Here is a 19,810-nt window from a genome sequence, read left to right as displayed (position 1 = left end):
GTGCAGATGCCAATAGCTTCATAGCGTTTGAATTTTAATCTAAAGAGTAATTCTTGGATGTTTTGTTGTAATGTTTAAGAGTCTCTCTGGTACATAACACTGCTTTTGTCGGGGCAAGAAACGTACATCCTTAAATGTACACATTCATACGAGTATATGTATGGTCGGCGGTCACTATGATGTTATTTTGTTGTTGTTGTTGTTGTTTTTTAAAGCGCATGTATCATGTTCATTGTGGATGACACTGTGGCTGAGAGGCACAATACCATATTTGGGCTGTTTAGATTTGTTGGCAGCCTGCGATCATACGTGTCTGAGCCGTCATGCTGGGCCGAGATCGTCAGCGGGGATTTGTGGTCCATCTCTATTCAGACAGCACTCTGCCTTGTGGTATCGGTCTAATGCAGCAGGGCTGTGGTAGTGATGTCATGGCATGACCGTTAGTATGATGTCTGTGCTCCCAACAATGCCCACTGGGCTACTGTTTTGTAGTGGAAAAAATAATTATTCTGAAACACACTATCCCAAGAAATATCACTTGGAGTCACTTCCCCTTGTCTGAAGCAGATTTAATTGAAAGTCAGTTAAAAAAATTCTGCTAAATCATGCCCCAAAATATAATCTGATGGTTTAAAAAGGTAATAATAGGAATAAGAATAATGTGACACGAGAGCCAAGTGCATTTCTTTGTACATAAACACTTGTTTTACCTTTTCAGGATATGCTCTGAAGTGCAGAATCTTCTCCAGAAAAAAAATCACTCAATGTCATTTAGATCATGTTGAATATCCTACTCTCCCTGTAGCTTTTCCACGTCTGCCTGTCCTGTACCATGTAACATTGGAACAATGATAATAATGCCCAGCAGGTGGCAACATTGGCCTAATTCTCTAGGACAAGATAGCCTTAATCAAGCTAAATAATGCAACTTTCTTCAATATTGGATGATATATATGGGTATGGATTGTTCATATATTATACTAGTTGGCATGGTCTATAAAACAGACAAATTTAACAGATGAAAAAATCGTTATAAAGATTATAAATCTTGGCAGCCGGATGTCAGCTATATTTGGCCACGCTGTCAAAACTGCTTCGTTCTGCTTCTTTTTTTTGTGCCTATGTATATCTATCACTGCAATCCTTGTGCCCAAACCAAGTTTCCTTGCGGGACAAAAAAGTTTGAAGTGACCTTACCCAGACAACTATTGCCTCCCCTTCATTTTCCATCCCGGCTTCTACCAAAGAAATGTGCTTACGAAGTAGTTCAATGCAGTTATGAGTTTGTTCCAGCTGACTATGCAAGTTTTAAGGTTTTACCTGCGAAACAAAGGGGTCCTGGCAAATGCTGGTACGTTGACATGTTCAGGACTGGAACTAATGCCGTTATCTCCACAGTCTATCTTGCCATTATGAGTGAACACACCTATGGTTTATGGCTTCAAGAATCTTAACAATAGAAATCCAGCCCATGCTTATGCCTCTCGTCCAAGGGGTTGTTTTGGTGGTCTGAGTCCGATTTAAATATGGACCTTCTCTGGTGCCCGGGGCTCTGATGAGAGGTCAAGGCGAGAGGCCCGGAGCTGTGTGTTTGATGCTGGGTGGCTGCAGTGGCCTCATCTGGAGCCTGGGAAGGCCGGCCTGGAGCGGCGCTGCCGTGGAGGTCCGCACTGAGCATCGAGTCCAAAAGAGTCTCTCTCATCTGTTGGTTCTCCCTGGTTGCCGTCTGCCACACCACCTCCAACTCTTCCTCTACTTCCCTGGAGGAGCAGAGGGAGGAGAGGCAACGGGGAGGTCAGTTAGTCATGCGCAAACTGATAGGGTAACATAAAGGAAAGAAGGAAAGAAAAGAAAGTTCTGATAATTGGATTGAACAATTACGAAAGAGAGAGAAAAAAAAAATACTTGTAGGCTGACAAACGTAACTAAACTCAAATGAAAGGTGGCATGCAGCGTTGATGTCGTCATGAAGCTCATTCATACTGCGGCTGCCTCGTCCTCACTCTTTATCCAAAAACACTGGGCTCCTGGGAACACAGCTGCATGCGTCATCTCCTCCACCAATTATTTCTTAAGTAGTGCCTCAAGCATTGTATTTTTTTTAAATGAAGGAGAGAAAAGCTCATATTAGCAATAGGCGTCAGAATGTGATGGAGCACAATCGTGGCTGTACTTGCTTTGGTTACATTTCACAGTGGTGGGAATATAAAATGAAGAGTTGAATAACGCAAGTCAAATGGAGGACGTGGGAGTGGGCAGTAAGATTGAAGGAGACTAAATCTTTCCATGTCAAAGATGTTGAAGTACTGCAAGTACCACCAATCAAACTAACGGCCAGATTGGAAAGGGTTGTGCACCTCTTTTCTACGCCTGGATTCCACTGTGTCATCGATCCACCTGCAGACACTTGAAGAAGCGTCAGTTCTGCATCCAACGCGTTAGTAATGGTGGGAAACTAAAGAGTCAAATATGAAGATCAGAAGTGACAGAGTGACATTTGTGAAGATGCTTGTGTTCAAGCAGCGTTCATCTATGGCACTCTATAGAGCAGCTTAATGCTGCTCTGACTGAGCTCCACCAAGAGTTGGGAGGAGATGCTCTTTCTTCTTTGCTGTGTGTTGCTGTCAGGGATGTAGATCAACAAATTGCAACAAGATCAGACAGAAATGTGCTGGTTCCTTTGATTTCCTTCTGATAATCTGGGGTGTTCACCTCCAGAACTTTAGTGTTAGGGTTGGATTGAACCTCATATGTCTCTCACGACCCAAAACACATTCAATTGTGTGCAGAATAACTTATTTCAACCAGGATTTATAGATTAAAACGACGCGATTTTACATTTAACTGGCCACAACATTTAACCCTTAGGTTAGTTATGGCCTGTTTAAACTCAGTCAAGCTGTTTAATTACTTTTAATAAGGGTCTGTTGAAACGAAAGCTTAAGGCCACATTGAATGCAAACAGGACACAGATTTTATTTTACTTTTCTCACCACAGGCCATTTTAAATCCACGGTGCTAGAACCTACAAGTCATCACAGCTCTCATTGTGCCGATTATGCTGAAATAGCCTCGTCCCTCTTGATGTCAAGAAACCGATCTGGAGGAAACGTAAAGAAAACCGAGTTTTATGGCATCAGTTGATTTTGAATGCGTCCTCCCGCTCTGACAGTTATTTCCATATGATCCCAATGATTGCTTCTTTATTTAGAAGCTCAACGATCCTTACTAACCATAATTATCACCCCAGCAAAACCTTTTTGTTACTCTGTCAAACAGCATGAGCAATATCTCAATTATTTAACCTCTAGATAATGTCCATTTTAAAAAGGAACACTTTGCTTGACACCATTACAGTAGTCGTACTCTAAATGAATACAACTGCTCTGAGCAAAGTCATGTTTAGGTTTTATTGAGACCCTCTCAGAAAGCTGTTTTTTGTCCTCTACTTTTGCATCCGATAGTCTAAATACTATGTCCACCAGCTGGTATAGGTTCAAAGTGCAAGGCCTTCACCGTCACGATGCCGGCCACGACACATAATCCCTGTTTCAGAGTTTGAGCTTTTGCCACATTCTTGACAAGACTGACAGGAACATGAACAACAGCCATGACAGCAATGCTGAAGAACGACTCCAATGTCCAGAAATGTGTCCATTTGGAATAAAAGCCATTACTGAATCAAAAGAAATACTATTTTTCTTTTCAGCCAGAAGATCTTTCTCTGGCCGTTTACCGACTACTGATAGATCCCTTTGACCCTTTTCCCAGTCGATGCTGCCTCGCATGTCGAGACCCGAGTTCCACACTCACGTCACCTGACGACAACTGGGCCAATTCCCTGACAGCGGAGCAAACGATTCGCTAATTAAGGACCGTGAGGTGCGTTGTAAAGCTTCAGGAAAAGCAAGCCAACGCAACGTGAGCTGAGATTATTTATCACGGAGTGAACAATATTGATATTCCACGTTAGAGTTGACATTTCTCTCTTTTGGTTTCACCAATCAACAGCCTGCTATTCACAGACAGAGACAAAAGAAAGAAGGCGTGATAATAGAACAACAGCTCCAAGGAGACAGCACTGCAATTACCTGCGTGTGCTGTTATTGCCATAATGGCGGCTGGATTAAAGCTCTTTCGTCACATGCATTTGACACGTCAGCAACTGAGGCGACCCGCTGCCGTGTCTGGACTCAGGTCGCCGCTTATTACAGGGAGCATCAGCATAACTGTACAACTCAAATATTGTTCATGTGCATTGGAAAGGAAGTGACAGGCGGAAGAGCCTCGTCTTCAAAGAAAGCGACGGACTCGTCTGCGTTAGCTGGCCAGCTGGTTGCAATTAAGTTTAAACACGTGTTACTAATTCAGAGTAAAGATGGATTCAACAGGTACATAGTAGAAACACACACATAGGATTGGGGATACACTTTTGTTGTTGTTTGTCTATCTTAAAGCAGTGACACACAAGACAAGACTAATAGTCTGCAGCCACGCTGTAGCAGCTCTGTGAGGCTGTCCTTAGAGGAACAACTGTAAAAAACTCATTTGATAAGATACTTATTATAATAATTAATGTCCATGCACGCTGCACAGAGTGAACCCAGCGACCTGCTCGTCTGCTTATAACAGCTGACTGTAACGGTTGCAGCGCCACCATCAAGCTCCCATTTGTGGTGTGGAGGTGATGATCGGATGCTCATCAACTATTGGATGGATTGACATACAATTTGGTACAGACATTCATGTCCCTCTTGGCATGAATTGTGATCAATTTGGCGATCCCTTAACCTTTCATTCAACGCCATCATCAATTTGTCTAATATTTGCCCGTCTGTTGGCAACACCGTATTATAAATAGTATTTCACAATGATGAATATTTCATGTTTTAGTGGGCAACGTCGGATCAAAACTCTGATGTATTTCAATTTAACAGGCTTTGGGACAACTGATTGCCCACCCGAGCCTCAGCTGCACTTTGAAGTCAGTGCTCATGAGAAAATGTTCACATGCGAACACGCTGGACTAAGATTGTATCAAGTTTGAATCATATGGATAGTTTATAATGGTCCAAAGGATCATTTTGGAGACAAGTGTAACCATCTATTTAGTTGTTTAGGTGTGGGGACCTGTTGCCTTAAAACCCCACAGATGGCGTTTGAAAAATAAATCTAAAATCATTAAGTCACTCTGAGAGCCAGCTGTATCTTGAGAGCATTGATTCAACTATGTGGGGAAAAAAGGAGGAGAAACACACTCTAATTCTTCTACAATGATTAATGATGTTTCTTTGAGTGACTAAAAACACTTTCTTCCTTGAGTATAGACCCACACAAACTCCATCGTCTGCTAATTACCTCGAGCCCAAACAGCATGCATGAATATATATATATATATATATATATATATATATATATATATATATATGTATATGTGTGTGTTACCCATGGCAACCACACTGCATTGTCTCTTTTGCAGCTGCTCAGACAAAATAAAAAAGATAAATCTCGCCGCAATAAGGAGTTGGACAATTAAAGTGTGTCTGTCGTGTGTAAGTGTATTTTTTGTGTGGCGACCGGCAGGTTGCACAGCTGCAATCTGACCCAAAAGGCTCAGCAGCAGCTCTTCTACCTCAGTACGTCTCCATTACAATTATGGCTTCAGGAAGCTGCAGCCATCTTAGGATTCGGTCTATTGCTCTGCAACAGAACTCCCCCTCAACATCCTCGGCCTGTCAGCTCAGACACAAACATTATTCAATGTTATCTGAGCAGCTGGGGTTTATAAGTCAGGCTGGGAGGCAGAAACAGGGAACCACATGAGACAATCCGTCCTTAATTATCACTTCGATAAAAAGTATTTGTCCTTCTGTTCCCAAACTGCAAAAGAAGTGTGTCATTTCGCATACACAGGGATAATTTAATAGCTCTCGAACCAGATAGATACTGCAATGGCTGAGTAATAGTCAATTGTAACATTCACACATGTCACCAGCTCTTCTAAATGTAATCTGGCTATTCTCAGATCCATATTTTAGGAGTTTTCAATGTGCCGTCCAGCATGCTTTGGGCGATACTCGGACATCATTTACATCAATTATTTTATACATTTTGTTATGGAATAAAGCTTGTGAAATTATTCTAAAAACTTATGCAATCGAATTGCAAGATATATTATATTGTAACATTATAAGAGCAACTAACAGGTCACACTGTGGGTTATTTCAGTCCAAGTCAGAAATGTCATCTTGGTGCAGCTCTACAAACGCATTATGGATTATATATGTGAGCGGAATGCTGCTATTAGCAGAGTACTCCTATGACGTGCCAATGGCAGACCTCCCCCTCGACTTGATCACAAAACCAACCTTCCAAAGAGAAGCTGGAGAACCGCAGGTACAAAAGAAGAAAGCGGTAGCTACTTGTGTAAAGTGTGTGTATAGAATCATCGTCCATCAATGTCAATTACATTGAGGGGGGGGGGGGGGGACCGCTGAGACTTTGTCACAGCAAGTAAGGAACAAGTAACCAAAAGGGGAAAAGAGTCTCTCTGCTGGACAGCAGACACAGAACCCCTCTTGAACCTGATGGGAAACCAAGGGATAATGAAATGCCATTAAACTGTGTTTATCTGCATTCATGGGCTTTCGCATTAATGATGCATGAGGTTCCAAGCTTGTGCGCCATTAACATAAAAAGTCAGCGGCTTACACCGCTTGTTATCCAGTGTGCGAAAACAGTAGGATTAAGACTGCAGCAGCCACAAGCTTGGAAGGAGGAAGACTGAATTTAGGTCTGAGCTACAACGGAAAGAGTATTTCACCAAGCTGAAACAATATCCAAGTAAACACAAGCTTACCCGGCTTTTAATAGTCCTATTAATAGGGGGGAGGGGAGGGGGGGGGGGCAGTGATCAGAAGGCTCAATTCCCCCCCTCCCGAGCTCCTGGAAGTCTCAGGCAGTGCTGCCTGCCTCTTCCTCTCTCTGTCTCTCTCTCTCTCAACAGAACAGAAGCAGGCAGGCAATAATCGCAACCTGCTGCTGCAGCACAGGTAGAATACCAAACAGGGCATCAGAGAGAAAAGAGGTAGACTTTTCTTCTCTGTGGAGGCGAGAAGTTTGACTTCAGCTGAGTGGATCGCTACCCGGCTGAACTCCTCATGCTCTCGCTGGTTACTCCAAGACACAAGTGGGACAAGAACTCGCCACCAACTATATACACTCATAGTTTCACTTTCCTGCTGTGGCTGGTAGACTAGTCTACTCTATTATTTGGAAGTCAGTCGGGCCTTCACCCACACGCATGCCGATGACTCACAGCATCCAGGGTACAGCGCGCATGTTTGGTGAGTCTGGTGGTGAATGCAGTTGCACAAGGCCAGCAGCACAGCGGTTTGCGGTGACGTAGAGCAGCCGCAAGTGCCGTGAGGGATGTGTTTGGTAGTGTGTGTGTGTGATTTGTCATTACAATGCCCTCAGGGTCGAGCAGGACAGGATCTTCTCACAATCTGATTAGCTAGCTTTCATTTGATAGCGGCGGGCAGCAGGCCCAGGGACAGAGCTAAAAACAGACACACCAACGAGGCAATAAAGGGGAAGTGGGAGATTGTTTCAGGAGCAACAAAGTACCAGGAGAGTTTTTCACGGCTGTCACACTGTAGCAGTAAGAATATCGTAAAAATGTCAGTCTCAACTCAGAGGATCGGACACTTTTTTCCATACAATGCCTGTCGTTTCAGTTATTTTGGTTATTACAGTACTTCCCCCACCAGGACAATTCAATTAGCTTAATGGACTATGATTATCATTTACAAACAGCCTTCATTTGTAAGATTGCTATTCTCTTCTTCTCTTCTCAAATTCTAGCAGTAAGTATTTTTTTAAAAAGCCAAGAATGTACTGTATATGTATACAACGACAAGAAAAACACACAGTATAGATTTACATGAATACAATATGAAACACATACTTAAGTTTGCATTTACAACAATGATTACCCACCATTCTATGCTGTTTGTCACAGTTTATGTGTAATTCTAAAATAAAGTGCTTGAGGCAATATGTGAATCCTGTTAAAAAAAAGAGAAAGAAATCAGGTAGGCTTGTTTCATCCCCAGCCAGGTAGCATCTGTAGAGGCTCTCACACAGTGGGGATCGGAGGGCTGGTAGCAACAGACGGTCTTCGGGGGGTTAACTGATTTAGTGTGGAGAGAGAATGTGTGAGCTGCGTGATCCGCTGCGTGCAGTGGTTTAGTGATGTCTGCATCGATATATTATATTGTACAAATACAGAAAGCCTGGAGAATACACCGATGCACAGAAGCAAAAGAGATGCCGTCTTGCTTTTGTAAAGTGGTGAATTGCATTATCAGGTGTTGTTGTTGTGTGTACTTATTGCATTGTTGTCCTGTTGGCTATTGTTGATCAAGGTTGATATAAATAATGATAAAATAATGATATTTGAGTAAATAATTTTAAAAAAAAAATCAAGTTATGATAATATTTCAATATGTGTTACTGTAACGAAAAACCCAACATAAACAAAAACGTCGTCCCTTCGGAGATAACCACCAACCTGCTGCGTCCTGAACAGAATTGTTGACATACTTCCATATTTACCACAATGTGTTACTGAGGGATTCACCCCCGGAATTCACGGATTTGCATGATGTGAACAATAAACCTCGCGGCACTCGAGGAGGTTGTTATTAAAGTGTTAATAATGAGATCACAAGCATCATAGTTGGTATGTGAGGCCCCAAAATCAAGTATGTCGATTTCTAAAATGGATCGGTCGGCGGATATTTTGAGCAGAATCGTTCTCAGTGCAGCTGCAATGATATGTTACAGATGTGTGTAACTGCGGACTATCGCCTCTTCCCCGACTGTTGTCCCTGCTGCGTATTGCATCTTTCGGACGCTTGGCGTTCATTTCTGAGGAAACCGGCGCTCCAAGCGGATGCAGGGTATGCGGGGCAGTAATCATGCACCCACGGCTTAAAGCTTCTTGAACTGATTTTTGTGGCCACTCGAGGCCGGCGCAACAAGCTGTGAACAAAGGATTGGCATATTGTCACGATGTGCGGTTGATATGGCGAATGTGTTTGCAAACAGAGAGGCAGGGAGAACCAGGACCAGGACTGAGCGGAGAGCTGAAGGTCAGACCCTGCTGCAGTAAAATGAGAGGTTTTCCAAAGGGGACTCTGGTGCTCGACCAAAATCAACATGTAAAATCAAAATCAATTAAATTCAGTTTATTTCAAATAGCCCAATATCACAAATTACAAATTTGCCTCAGAGGGCTTTACAATCTGTACACAACATCCCTGTCCCAGGACCTCACATCGGATCAGGAAAAACTAAAAACTAAATCAAAATGCAGTAGCTTTAAAGACTTGTGACCAAGGAATGTACATCCATGCAAAAGGCATTTGAGTCAGTGCTCTCTGGTGGGCAAACTATGGAAACACTTTCCCCTGAATTATTTCAAAATCTGGCATGTCTGTGCTGTACTGTCCCTGTGATAAATCAATGATAAGCAAAACCAGATGATAATTGGCCTGACTTATTCTCTTTGAAGGAAACAATGGAAGAAAAAGACAGACGATTAACATCGTCTAGACACCCCCCATCTGTTTCTGGCCAGTAATTGTCTTGTTGATGTGACCGGCTCTGCCTTCGTGCACACCTCACGGCTGCCTCTCGGTGTCTCTGCCCTCCCTCCCGCGACACACACACCGTCTCCTCTCTCTTTCTCCTCCGTGTCCTCCTCCCTTTTCCTGTACGCCCGCCCGCCTGCCTCCCCCCCCCCCCCCCCCCCTCCCCTCTCCCTCTCTCTCTCCTCCTACCGTTTGGACTGCAGCAGTCTCTCCTCAGCCTCCTGTCTTTCTCTGAGCAGCCTCTGCAGGTGAAGGATCTCCCTCTGGCAAGAAGCTGTCCTCCCCTCCGCAGCCTCCTCTAACCCTGCCAGTCTGGTTGACGCCTGCCTCCGGTACACCTGCACATACACGCACAGACACACACACACACACACACACACACAGACAGAGGAATGAGATGTGGAGTGTTGCTATGAAGGAGGCGGATTTACATGAAGGACAGCGCAGCAGGGACAACTGTGGTGGAGGAGGGGGAGTCACACACATTGGGACAAGGTGAGAAACCACACACACACACACACACACACACACAGTAACCTGCAGATCTTCTATGGAGAGGCTGGCGTGGGTGCATCTGTACTTCTACTGCATTTGTTGTTTGAATCTTTGTGACCAGAAAATAATAGTTCTGCAGGAGACCTACATCTAAGTTGTTGTATCAGCAGATCAGCTGCTGTTGAGCTGTGGACAGTAGAGAACTACTGCATGTGGTGCAGCACACACACACTCATACAAGTGGCATACATGTTTACCATTATGTGGACTAGAATAACAGTCATGGCAATAAAGCAAACGGGAGAGCAAGTAAAGTAAAGAAAAAATCTATTACAGAAAACACTGTGAGGGAGCAAGAGAGGCAGAGGGAAATACTAATGACCCAAAAAGATATGTTGGGCTGCTGCTCTGTGCTCTGCAGTTGGATATTTAGTGAAGAGAAAAACAAGGTCTGTATTAGGACACACACTGTGTGTCCATGTTTATCTTTTATTTGTGTGTGTGCATTGGAGTTTATTACTCTGTCTGATTGATAAAGGGAGGCATTTTTTTTTGAGTAGAAAAAGGTGTTTAAAAACTGTTGATAGATTTAGTACTGATTTAAAAACATGGCGGTATTTCTGAAGCCATCTTAGCCCGTCTTTGAATGTGCTATTTATGGTACAAGATCAGAGGACTGGTGAGTTGTAATTCAATATAATAATAATAATAATAATAATACATTTATTTATATAGCACCTTTAAAAACAGAGTTTACAAAGTGCTCTATATAAGCAAGGTAAAAACATAACATCAATACAAGTAAACATTTCAGAAAATACATGAGACAATGAACACAATAGAGGAATAGAACATTACAAATACAAAATAAAGCAGAACAGACAAACTAAAATAGGGGAAACAAAAGGAAACTGCATAAAAGGACGACATCACTTAAAAGCAGTTCTATAAAAATGGGTTTTAAGAAGTGATTTAAAAGAAGCTACTGATTCTGCTAGTCTTATCCCCTCAGGTAGGTCGTTCCAAAGTCGAGGGACTCTGATGGCAAAAGCACGGTCACCCTTTGATTCAAGCCTTGACTTTGGAACGGCCAGAAGGGCCTTGAAGGGTCTTGAAGGGCCTTGAAGGGCCCCACCGGAGGATCTAAGGCTGCGAGCTGGCTCATATGGGGCTAACATTTCAATGATGTAGCTTGGGGCCAGACCCAGGCGCGCTTTAAAAGTGAGCAGCAAAATCTTAAAATCAATTCTAAAACTAACAGGGAGCCAGTGGAGAGAGGCCAGGACTGGAGTCATGTGATGCCGTCTGTTAGAACCAGTCAGAAGCCGAGCTGCTGCATTCTGGACTAGTGGGAGACGGGAGATGGATTTTTGATTTAAGCCAGAAAGGAGGGAGTTGCAGTAGTCGAGTCGAGAGAAAATGAGTGCATGAATGACTTTTTACAGATCTGAGTGTGACAATATGGGTTTGATTTTTGAGATTATTCTTAATTGAAAGAAGCAGAACTGGACAATTTTTTTGATCTGTGATTCAAAATTTAATTGAGAGCCAAACATTACACCCACATTTCTGGCAACAGGTTTTAAATAAGCAGCCAGGGGACCAAGTTGACTCTTGATGAGACTGCTGTTATTGTTTGGGGAACTGAATAATATGACTTCTGATTTGGAGTTATTGAGCTGAAGAAAATATTGAGCCATCCAGCAGTTAACGTCAGAGAGACAATCTAAGACAGCAGCCAGGCTCTCTGGCTCACCAGGTCTCAGCGGAAGGTATATCTGTGTGTCGTCTGCATAGCAATGAAAAGATACGTTGTGTCGCTGGAGGATTTGGCCGAGTGGAAGCATGTAGATAGAAAATAAAAGTGGACCTAAAATTGAACCTTGTGGTACACCACAGGTAATGTGAGTCGTGGAAGACGAGTGATTACCTATGGTGACCGAGTACGATCTTTCTAAAAGGTAAGAATAAAACCAGCCAAGTGCAGTGTCCTTGATGCCAACCCAGGTTTTGAGGCGATCGATTAAAATGGCGTGATCTACAGTATCAAAAGCTGCACTAAGGTCTAAAAGAATTAAAATGGCGCTCTCCCCCCTGTCTGCTGCTAAAAGGAGGTCATTAGTTACCTTGAGGAGGGCAGTTTCTGTGCTATGAAGTGCTCTAAAACCGGACTGAAATTTCTCAAATATATTATTATGATTCATAAAAGAGTTGTGTTGAAACCACTTTTTCTAAAACTTTTGATAAAAAATATATACACAATAATATAATAATAATAATATAGTATGAATATTATATATAATTATATATATAATTATTATATATATATATTATTATATATATATTATATATATAAATATACACAATGTCATACAACAGTGCCTCATGATGCTTGTGAAAAACGAGAAATGAAATCACCTAAACAACTGTACTCCTATTAGTGCTGCACGTATGCGTGCGTGTGTGCGTGCCTCAATGACTTTAGAACAATACTATTTCACATTTCCTATGATTCGTTCTATGGTTGCGGTATTGTATATTTTGGACATTGTATGTTGCTGACAGTTTTGTAATTTCTACACATTTTCCCCTTTACCGTTTTATTTTACTATGTGACTGTTTGGGCCACGTTTTAGAAAGATAATTGCTCATGAAGAGATGATGAAAAGCGTGAAACAAATAAAGTAATTGCCTGGGATGGACTTGAAAGCTAAGAGCGAGTCAAAATGAGTTTGGCTCTGGGTAAAAAGGACTTTGGGTCCAATTAAATTTGACAGTTGCAGAGTCTCTCTCTTCCCATAGCCAAATGTGACCATTTCTTCCACATGGCTAGAAACTGCTGTTCATAAACAAAAAACTAAAAAATCACATTATTTCCAGACCAATAGTACACCGGGGAAATATAGTCCATACAGAAGAAAATCAGGTCATCATCGTCACCGATTTTTATAAATAATAATTAACCGCCTACACAATCTACACAATGGTGGAATCAACCACGAAACACATCATGTAGCTTTCCACCTTCCTATCAACATACAGACCCCAGAATATAAACAGAGCCTTGAAAGAGTAACACAACGCTGAGGAGCGCGTCATCAGTGTGGAACCCGAGACACCGAGTGGAGCGGTTTGTTCAGCAGTAAGTACATTGAAACGGCCCATTGTTGAATCAATGTATGAATGATGTTCGAATACAGATAGCAGTATCATTTTCCCCTGAAGGTGGATCTTGGCATGCATTAAATCATCTGTGACAGGCTCAGATATTCAGCCTCACCGTCTCTTAAAGACAAGGGATGCTGTATTTCCCCCAAAAGCTCTTCAGCCATGAGGCGGCTTGTTTTTAATTCGCAGACACTTTGAAACACCAATGGAACAGATGTGTTATACGACCCAACCAAGATTGTTTTTTGATTCCTCTTTTAAAGATAAGCTCTTGATGACGCCGACGAGTACTGATGCTGGAGCTGGTATCTTCAACTGTTTTGTCACCGAAAGCTTGGAGTGTCTTTCTTTAAGCAATCAAGCATTAGTAGTTTCAAGCAATACATATATTCAGAGCATCATCAGACCAACAATTGAAAACCTTTTTACTCAACCTCCTCTGAAGCGGTCTATCAGTGCACCTGCACAAGCCCCCGCAGTGCAGAAACTGGTTAGGTAACAAAACGAGGTAAAGGTAAAGTGTGAACGTTTGTTACGTGAAACAAATATATTGGTTGGGTCATTTATGTAAGTGCTTAAATTACGTTAGAAAAAGTCAACGGTGACTTGGTTTCACATGGGACACAAACATGGGACTGCTGGGTGAAAGTCCCGTGTTTGTTTGACCCATCCATCGTCCCTGACCCGCCCCCCTTTGTGGACTTTGCAGGGCCACAAGAAGAGCGTCAGACTTTGAAGCCATATTTTTGTCATATCCAAACCACGGAATCACATCTTCCAAGTCCATCATATGATGCCATGGGGCATAGACTTAATCTGAAAAGAGACATTTGCTAAACAGCAGATCATTTTTTATTTATTTATTTCCAGTACAAACAGTTAAAGAACCCTTATTTAAATCGTTAAGTCCTACAAGTTGAAAAATTCACTAATAGCCGAGTCCGGAGTTATTTTCCTCTGCATAACGATGAGCATGTGAGCGAACCGTTGGGAGGCGGAATTAAAGGCTTGCCATTGTTCCTGCTCTATGGGCCCACGGATACGGAAGAGGTCGTGTTACACGCAGCAGTCGAATCTGTTTGGCATCAGGAGCAACTTTCGTGGGAATGAACGGGACCTCGCCTTCAAAGCTGTATCCCGTTCTCTTCATACATCCACGGGGACTTTAATGCTCATACTACGTCACCTGACTTCCTTAAAGGCAGCCCTGCTGCATGTCTCGGCTCACAAATACATGTTGAATACATGTGCAAGTGCAAAACAGTTAATGAGCACAGCACTACAATAGTGTTGCAAGTACTGTGTCTGATTGATTAAGCATCTGACCTGCCTTTAATTTACTGACACCTTGCCACTGTGGAGTGCAGGCTGGTGTGTGTTTGTTTTAATGACTTGTGGGGTAATAAATCATGGCCAGCAGAATGCACAGCGTATAGCTAACCGCAGAGCAAAGCATTATTATTGGTCTGATATTTGAATAAAAAGTGTCCAAAAAAAGGCATTGACATCACAAACATGGCGGAGAGTTTTAGGTTCGGTGACTCAAATTAGCTGAGGTGACAGTTAGCAGCTACCAGTGGCCGCTTCTCCTCAGAAGAAGCTCTAGGTGGTTATTAGGTGGCAGTAGATGTCATCAGCCACCACCCTGCCGTAGTCTGACGTACGTAACGACCAGCGACATCGACAGGCTATTTCATCCCTTGCCCTATGTCACAGCTAAAGAAAATCAAACCACAACCGACAATTTAAACAGCCGTCTTACGATGTTATGACAAGGCTATATATATATAAATAACCGAAATATTGACCAATATACTGTAACTTTAAATGGTCAATCATTTGATGGTGCAATAAATTGTTTCAATGTTTAACACAGTGTCAATGTGTCAACTGCCAATTAAATCATATAATTCATATTTTTTACGTAATCATGTATCAGTTTGTTGTAGTTTGCTAAAGGACAATGATGTCACCAGATGATGTGTAGTCTACAGAGAGTATTTTCCGTGCACAAAAAGAGAAGGTGACATGTGTTGGCTGGCGATATCAAACATCTTAACACGTTCAAGAAACAGTTAACAATCTTGGTCCTATCTCAGCAGGGTTGCTACAAGGCCCCCGCTAACATGTGTGCCTTCTAAATATTCATCTGAAACGCATCTGGATCCATTCCCATCATATATTGGACACTTGGCCGGGCGAGTTGAGAGCTCTAGCCGTGAATATGGCCCTAGCTCTCTTCCTATCCAACATGCAAATTTCCAGTTGTGCTCAGTAATGAATGGAATTTGTATTTTCTGATGGAGAACTTTAACCTGGAAAGCAAAAATGTCTCCAAAGCTTACCCTAAATCTCCATCAGCCCCCTGGGGAGGCAGCACGGCAACAGCATCAGCGGTGACATTTAGCCCTCATAACACCCAAACCAATACACCCCCCTCCTAGCTATGTCCCAGAGGCTGGCTGACCTTCTCCACACGGTAACAACAAAAAAACACACAAAGAATTCAGTATTTGTCATACTACCATTCATGGGCGATTGTAGTTGTATATAAATAGGTTTTTCCATTATTGTTTATACATATCTTCACAACAATTGTTTATTCTCTGAAGTTTCCACAAAGCACACATTAGAACACACACACACACACACACAAACGTTGATATCAGTCTGAAAGCTTAAGAGTCGTGTGTCTTATAATATTTCATGTGTGAGCATTAGCTTTCCGTGTGCATGTGTTACACGTCCCTGTACATTTGAGCACTAGCTTTCAAAATCATTGAACGTACATTTCAGTCAGTCAACTCATGTTTCATGGATCTTTATGTGAAAATAGATTAATATGTATATGGCGTCCGACAATAATAACTTCCCCCTGGGGCGACCCAGAGCCTACTGATGGATGTTGTGGAAGAGCGCTCGATGTACTGCATGTTGCAGTGACGCTTTCTGCTTAAACTTGCTCTCAAGTTTCACTATGTTTAATTTCTAAAATGACCAGTCATCTGGTTCTGTTGTTTATCCATAGGAAATGCCATTCGAAATTCATCCTCTGGGTCCTACCACCTGTTTGAAACCAGCAATGTATTAGAGCTGCCATATGTCCTGCCTCGCAGTGAAAAACTAGTTGTGCCTCAGCCGACACCAGCTTCTACAGTAATAGTCTGAATGCAGAGTAAATCGTAGGCTTGTGTTAAAGGCTACCGTCTATACATCCTTGTATCTGTCAACCTGCCATTATTCAAACACCTCACAACCTCATAACCACACCATACCCTTTTATACGATTAATTAATTCACAAATCCAAATGTTTAAATTCCCGACGGCAAAGCCTCCATTCTCTGTATGAAGCATCAGTGCACGAGTAAACAAACTGACCTTTTCTTGCTGAAATTGGCTGTCTTGTGTCATTAGGTAATGAAGCAGTTCAATAGGGCAGGAAGACTACATGATACCCTACGCTACACCCGATCTTACTGCATCTAATAAAAGTGGATAAAACGGAGCATAATGAGAGGGAAAAAAAGAAAAGTTGTCCCTGAGGGGAACAAGCAAGACAGTCACATTTCCACTGCATGGTTCGACAGGGCAACACTGCCTTTTTTGAAGAGCCAATCTACCAGCATTATCCATTTTTGTATTCACTAAACCTAGATTTTTAATGGCACCCTACAAAACTACACTATAGGCCTAGACTACGTTGTACACTTGAACAAAGTGCAAGATTCCAGTGGTAGATAGTGCAAAACTGGTTGCAATTCTAAACAAAAGAAAAAAAACAACCTTGTGGCTGTGCTGGTTAAAAATATAGGGTGCATCTCCCAGTGGGTAAAACTAAAAATATAGGGTGCATCTCCCAGTGGGTAAAACTAAAAATATAGGGCGCATCTCCCAGTGGGTAAAACTAAAAATATAGGGCGCATCTCCCAGTGGCCAACCGGAGAACCCTGTGTGTTTCTGAGCAGCTCCAGCATGTAAATATGTATAACTTCCCGAATGTGAAGCAGGTCGGTCAGGTATCTTCTGTTGCTTCAGAAAAGGTAACAAAGGATGACATTTCTCCTTCTAAGCTACTGATGTACAGCATTGCATGGCTCAATGTCAAGGAAGATCTGATTTACCACCTGTCACCAGACTCTGCTGTCATGCCCTTTTGGTTAAAGATCTCTGACCTTTGCCGAGAAGTGAAGCTCTTTTAGTATGAGGCAGTCCACCGGTGTGAGGAGGTTGGCTCGCAACGGCAAAGGATAGCTACTGTACTGGGTTAGCGTAATGACAGGAGTAAGACAAAGAAGCCTCGTTGCCTGCTGTTTTTTTTTTTTAAAGTTCAGAGCGTGGGTTGTTGGAGCAGCTTTTCTGCCAACAGCGCACACACACACGCACAAATGCACTTCCCTTGGTTAAGAACTGGGAAGACAACGCGGCCGACAGCCCATCGGATTAACTGAGCTCTCCTCAGGTTTGTAACAAACATCTGCCAATGTCAAAGTCAATGTCACAATTAGTTCATGTGGCAAACATGCACATACCATATACTTGGGCACATAACACTGGATTTTGAGTGCTTTAGCAATATAAGCTCAATTATTTAGTGGTTAAGGTGAAATTACAAAGTGAATCTTTTTACACTCGTCTTATACTGTATGTATGTAATGTATATTTAGGTGAAGGTTGCAGCAGACTCTGTTCTGTTAGTGCTCACTTTTCTCCTTTACACACTTATGCATGCCTGCATTTTATGGTAAGGAGCTTCCAGAACTAAGCCACATCCACAGACATACAGTAATTGTTGTTTATGACAAATTATAATACGGGTAGATGAAATCAAGCATTCTGATTGGTTGAGAGTGAGTCACAGGGTGTACTTAATTCAGCCATAAAGTCCTGTATGCCTGTTTTCATTTATCTGAGCGTTCCATATCAGTGCGCACTCAAAACAGGTAGATTTTGTGCGGCCGTTAGTTGTCATTTCAAGCTTGACAGTTACCAAACGTGTTTCGTGTGAAGAGGAACTTCAGGTGGACGTCATGCCGCCATAGATAAGAAAGAACATTGTGACCTATGAAATGTTGCGCAACGAAAAAAAGCTCCCTTCAAAGCTACCGGGCACCAAATCTAAATGAAAGACAGCGTTGGAGTGATAATAATAATAATAATAATTCATCAGAGACGAAGGGGACATGAGAAAGGTTTTCCACGGATGCACAAGTAATTGAGATATCCAAATCAACATGAACAAAGTGTAGTAGCAAGTGTATTGTCATTTCTGTTATTTTAATGGAACTTTTATAAAATGAGAAATGTGAATGAATGAGATGGTGCAAGATCTAGCTAGGCTAACACACGTGATGTTCCCACTGCTGTTTGTCTGTTGCATAGTAACAGCCCCACACACAGGGACTATTTTCTCTAGGCTACTGAAATGCGATACACAACGTTTGGTGGCTACAACTATTTTGTGCTGAAAGGCAGCTTACTATTCACTTATTATTTATAATGTCGCTGGCAACTGTATTATAAAAGCAATAAGGTCCTCGAGGCAGGACTGTATCGTCAATAATGCTACGCATCGGGGATAACAACACCCTTGAACCGGACATTATTGTACGATACAGTCCTGCCTCTCGAACCTTATTGATTAAATACACTGACAGAAGTGTCATTTTAGGTCCACACTTGTAACTGCCAAGGACTGGTGAAAGATGTCTGAATATCTGTCAAAATGAGAGCAGCTCAAAAGGTTTCACAGGTCAATGTGCAAAATGCGGAGTAGAGAGGCCACGATTGACCCTTCTTTTTGACCGTTAAGACTCGCCCTCCCTGTTGCTACTCTGTCAGGCAACCATAGAGTCCACACTGTCACTAACTACACTCCCTGCATGAATATAATTGTATTTTTGGAAAATCCATCCATCCATCCATCCATTTTCAATACCGCTTATCCTCATTAGGGTCGCGGGGGTGCTGGAGCCTATCCCAGCTGACATAGGGCGAAGGCAGGGGACACCCTGGACAGGCCGCCAGTCCATCGAGGGCACATGTAGGGACATACAACCATTCACTCTCACATTCACACCTATGGGACATTTAGAGATCAATTAACCTGCAGCATGTCTTTGGACTGTGGGAGGAAGCCGGAGAGCCCGGAGAGAACCCACGCTGCCACGGGGAGAACATGCAAACTCCACACAGAAGGACCGCTCCGACCGGGAATTGAACCCGCGGCCCTCTTGCTGTGAGGCGACAGTGCTAGCCACTACACCACCGTGCAGCCCCAATTTTTGGAAAATGAAAAAGCAAATTCAGAGAGCAGCATTTGAAGGATGTAAACCTGATTCAGGAGCAAAAACAGGTTAAAAAGGAGATAGAAGCTCAAGTCTTCAGATCACAGTGTAAAAGTGAACCAAGTTAACCAAGAGACTGGTCTGTGTGTACACCCATTTGTTGTGAACAAGGATGAAAGATCTGCCAACAGCAGCATGAACAT

At 42.5% G+C, this 19,810-nt stretch overlaps 1 protein-coding gene across 1 annotated transcript in view; it reads right to left on the bottom strand.

Annotated features, from left to right (window-relative positions):
• Positions 1–548: 548 nt before the first annotated feature.
• cep89 (centrosomal protein 89) overlaps positions 549–19,810 on the bottom strand; it is a 53,560-nt gene continuing 34,298 nt past the window's right edge. The window contains exons 17-18 of the mRNA XM_034529569.1: positions 9,849–9,997; positions 549–1,760 (exon numbers count right to left, since the gene is read on the bottom strand). Of these exons, the coding sequence (XP_034385460.1) occupies positions 1,451–1,760; positions 9,849–9,997 (459 nt within the window). The 3' untranslated portion in view covers positions 549–1,450. The remainder of the gene's footprint in view (positions 1,761–9,848; positions 9,998–19,810) is intronic.

The sequence above is a fragment of the Cyclopterus lumpus genome, chromosome 3 (assembly GCF_009769545.1).
Source record: "Cyclopterus lumpus isolate fCycLum1 chromosome 3, fCycLum1.pri, whole genome shotgun sequence".
NCBI lineage: Eukaryota > Metazoa > Chordata > Actinopteri > Perciformes > Cyclopteridae > Cyclopterus > Cyclopterus lumpus.
Note: the sequence above shows the minus strand (reverse complement) of the source record. Positions and strands in the feature narration are given on the sequence as shown.